Raw genomic sequence first — 5,084 nt, forward strand, 5'->3', positions numbered from 1 at the left:
GACACCCATAATACAATACGATAGACAACCACATTCTTTACCCTTGACGACACCCATAATACAATGCAATGGCAACCACATTCCTTATCCTTGACGACACCCATAAAACAATACGATAGACAACCACATTCCTTACCCTTGACGACACCCATCACCCATAATACAATGCAATGGCAACCACATTCCTGATCTTTGACGACACCCATAATACAATAAGATAGACAACCACATTCCTTACCCTTGACGACTACCATAATACAATACGATAGACAACCACATTCCTTACCCTTGACGACACCCATAATACAATACAATGGCAACCACATTCCTTATCTTTGACGACACTCATAATACAATACGATAGACAACCACATTCCTTATCTTTGACGACACCCATAATACAATGCAATGACAACCAAATTCCTTACCATTGACGACACCCATAATACAATACGATAGACAACCACATTCCTTATCTTTGACGACACCCATAATACAATACGATAGACAACCACATTCCTTATCTTTGATGACACCCATAATACAATACGATAGACAAACACATTCCTTAATCTTGACGACACCCATAATACAATACGATAGACAACCACATTCCTTACCCTTGACGACACCCATAATACAATATGATAGACAACCACATTCCATATCTTTGACGACACCCATAATACAATACGATAGATAACCACATTCCTTACCCTTGACGACACCCATAATACAATACGATAGACAACCACAATCCTTACCCTTGACGACACCCATAATACAATGCAATGGCAACCACATTCCTGATCTTTGACGACACCCATAATACAATACGATAGACAACCACATTCCTTATCTTTGACGACACCCATAATACAATGCAATGACAACCAAATTCCTTACCCTTGACGACACCCATAATACAATACGATAGACAACCACATTCCTTATCTTTGATGACACCCATAATACAATACGATAGACAACCACATTCCTCATCTTTGACGACACCCATAATACAATACGATAGACAACCACATTCGTTACCGTTGACGACACCCATAATACAATACGATAGACAACCACATTCCTTACCCTTGACGACACCCATAATACAATTCTATAGACAACCACATTCCTTATCTTTGACGACACCCATAATACAATACGATAGACAACCACATTCCTTACCCTTGACGACACCCATAATACAATACGATAGACAACCACATTCCTTATCTTTGACGACACCCATAATACAATACGATAGACAACCACATTCCTTATCTTTTACGACACCCATAATACAATACGATAGACAACCACATTCCTTACCCTTGACGACACCCATAATACAATGCAATGACAACCAAATTCCTTACCCTTGACGACACCCATAATACAATACGATAGACAACCACATTCCTTATCTTTGACGACACCCATAATACAATACAATAGACAGCCACATTCCTCATCTTTGACGACACCCATAATACAATACGATAGACAACCACATTCGTTACCGTTGACGACACCCATAATACAGTACGATAGACAACCACATTCCTTACCCTTGACGACACCCATAATACAATTCTATAGACAACCACATTCCTAACCCTTGACGACACCCATAATACAATACGATAGACAACCACATTCCTTATCTTTGACGACACCCATAATACAATACAATAGACAACCACATTCCTTACCCTTGACGACACCCATAATACAATACGATAGACAACCACATTCCTTACCCTTGACGACACCCATAATACAATGCAATGGCAACCACATTCCTTATCTTTGACGACACCCATAATACAATAGGATTGACAACCACATTCCTAACCCTTGACGACACCCATAATACAATACGATAGACAACCACATTCCTTACCCTTGACGACACCCATAATACAATGCAATGGCAACCACATTCCTTACCCTTGACGACACCCATAATTCAATACGATAGACAACCACATTCCTTACCTTTGACGACACCCATTACCCATAATACAATGCAATGGCAACCACATTCCTTATCTTTGACGACACCCATAATACAATACGATAGACAACCACATTCCTTACCCTTGACGACAACCATAATACAATACGATAGACAACCACATTCCTTACCCTTGATGACACCCATAATACAATGCAATGGCAACCACATTCCTTTTCTTTGACGACACCCATAATACAATACGATAGACAACCACATTCCTTATCTTTGACGACACCCATAATACAATGCAATGACAACCAAATTCTTTACCATTGACGACACCATAATACAATACAATAGACAACCACATTCCTTATCTTTGACGACACCCATAATACACTACGATAGACAACCACATTCCTTATATTTGACGACACCCATAATACAATACGATAGACAACCACATTCCTTACCCTTGACGACACCCATAATACAATACGATAGACAACCACATTCCTTACCCTTGACGACACCCATAATACAATACGATAGATAACCACATTCCTTATCTTTGACGACACCCATAATACAATACGAAAGACAACCACATTCCTTACCCTTGACGACACCCATAATACAATACGATAGACAACCACATTCCTTATCTTTGACGACACCCATAATACAATACGATAGACAACCACATTCCTTATCTTTGACGACACCCATAATACAATACGATAGACAACCACATTCCTAACCCTTGACGACACCCATAATACAATACGATAGACAACCACATTCCTTATCTTTGACGACACCCATAATACAATACGATAGACAACCACATTCCTTACCCTTGACGACACCCATAATACAATACGATAGACAACCACATTCCTTACCCTTGACGACACCCATAATACAATACGATAGACAACCACATTCCTTATCTTTGACGACACCCATAATACAATGCAATGACAACCACATTCCTTACCCTTGACGACACCCATAATACAATACGATGGACAACCACATTCCTTACCCTTGACGACACCCATAATACAATACGATAGATAACCACATTCCTTATCTTTGACGACACCCATAATACAATACGATAGACAACCACATTCCTTACCCTTGACGACACCCACAATACAATAGGATTGACAACCACATTCCTTATCTTTGACGACACCCGTAATACAATACGATAGACAGCCACAATACATAAAAGTGACAAATATATACATCACATAAAGATTGAAGGAGATGATCCTAACATTTGAAAGATTTGAAAACGTGAACAACAGAATATACAGACAATAAATAACTCGTGTTTTTAAGAAAAAATTACCCAATATTGTTTAATAAAAGTGTCATGCTGCAAAGCCCGTTACTTCAAGCGAGGTTTTCTGCAAAGCTGTTGTTTACAGGGGTCAGTCTGTCATTTCTTTGTAATGATTTTGGAAAATCCTAACTTATTGACGTTCCTGTTTTACATTTTATAAATCACAGAATGTCATTTCATCATATTGACGTTATTGTTTTTTTTTGTGGAATATATAATGAGGTTCCGGTTTCGCATAGGAAAAGCCTGCCTGCCATCATCGAATGGGTTGTTACCGTTGTGTCGACTCAGGAAGCGCTGTCCCAGAAGACGCCAACCTGCAGCGTCAATGGGGTTGTTACACTACTCAAAAACCAGCTGTATGTTGCGTATTACGTAATATTTATTCCACACTTAGTTACTGCTACATGCACTATCTATAAAACTACGTAAATTTCAAGTTATGCTCTCAATGTGGTCCACTCTGGAAATTTTGCAAATTGAATACTGTTATTACTTGTAATCGTGTATTATAGGTGGATGTACTTTTCAAAGTATCTAAGGTATTACAAGACCACATTCCATCCATCGACCATAGAATTTGGAGTCCGCAGTACCAATAGTTCCCATGCTTGGAATTTCGCCCCATTGATTTCTGAAAAAACCTATCGTGACAATGATATAAATACAAATTTAATAGAAACCTGTTGATACAAAAATTATAGCCTTATACACTTATCAAATCATGTAGACCTAAAAATATAATTTTCTATGGACATATTTCCAATGATCGTAAACTTTTCCATTCCTATAACTCTAGTAGTCTTAGACCAGCTCAATTATATTCAGTGGTCGTAAAATTGTCATATAGCTCATATATCTCTTTCAGAATTATATACTAACCCACTCATTAACGCCTGGTAGTCGTAAAAGTATCCATTCATACAGCACATTTAGAATGACCCACTTATTCATTCCCTGTGACCGAACTTATTTTTGCAAATATTGACGTAGATAATACACCTCTAACTCCTGAGTTATGTGTACTGGTTTGAACAATTTACTTATTGCGTGTAGTTTTAATTTGTTGCTATGTGTCGCTATGTAACCAGCGTCAAACAGTGATACCATGTCACATTACTCGGAGGTTTATCACGTGATTTGCACCACTGACAATGATATATGAACTTAATCACAGTGATGTCACATCTGGTTGAACTTACCTATCACTGAAGGCGCATTGTAGTAGTCTGGATCAACAGTCCAAGCTTCAAACTCTCCTCCAATAAACTCACAGTTATCTTGTCCCGTGCCAGCTCCGTCACCAATATCATAGAACTCGCCGTCGATGGTGTCACTTAATAATATTTTATATCTACTTTGGTCACATAGTATGACACCAACATAATAACCGACATCATATCCACTCAGTTTGACGTAACGATCGCCATCGCACAACCTCCACGTGTTATAGTAGTTAAAGTTAAAAGCTGTCCATGAATCTGCATAAACTGTATAAGTCATATCGCTAATTGTTAATGTCGATGTCGATATAAAAATGTAAAAGTCATATCGCTAATTGTTAAAGCGATATAAAAATGTAAAAGTCATATCGCTAATTGTTAATGTCGATATAAAATGTTAATGTATTATCGATTGTTAACAGTCACACATAAATACAAAATATCATATCGATATTGTTAAGGTTTACTTGAAATTTACACAATTTTTGGCTATAGTTGAGCATAATCATGTCGCTAAGTGTCAATGTCAACATCA

At 37.9% G+C, this 5,084-nt stretch overlaps 1 protein-coding gene across 1 annotated transcript; it reads right to left on the minus strand.

Annotated features, from left to right (window-relative positions):
- Window positions 1–3,683: 3,683 nt before the first annotated feature.
- Window positions 3,684–4,829, minus strand: LOC102805007 (target of Nesh-SH3-like). Its single transcript, XM_006815384.2, has 2 exons — window positions 4,529–4,829; window positions 3,684–3,970 (listed from the first exon to the last, which is right to left on the minus strand). Exons 1-2 carry the CDS (start codon window positions 4,827–4,829, stop codon window positions 3,864–3,866), a joined length of 408 nt encoding a protein of 135 aa, XP_006815447.1. The 3' UTR covers window positions 3,684–3,863.
- Between the last annotated feature and the right edge of the window lie 255 nt (window positions 4,830–5,084).

The sequence above is a fragment of the Saccoglossus kowalevskii genome, chromosome 14 (genome assembly GCF_978046115.1).
Source record: "Saccoglossus kowalevskii chromosome 14, keSacKowa6.1, whole genome shotgun sequence".
Classification (NCBI taxonomy): Eukaryota; Metazoa; Hemichordata; class Enteropneusta; family Harrimaniidae; genus Saccoglossus; species Saccoglossus kowalevskii.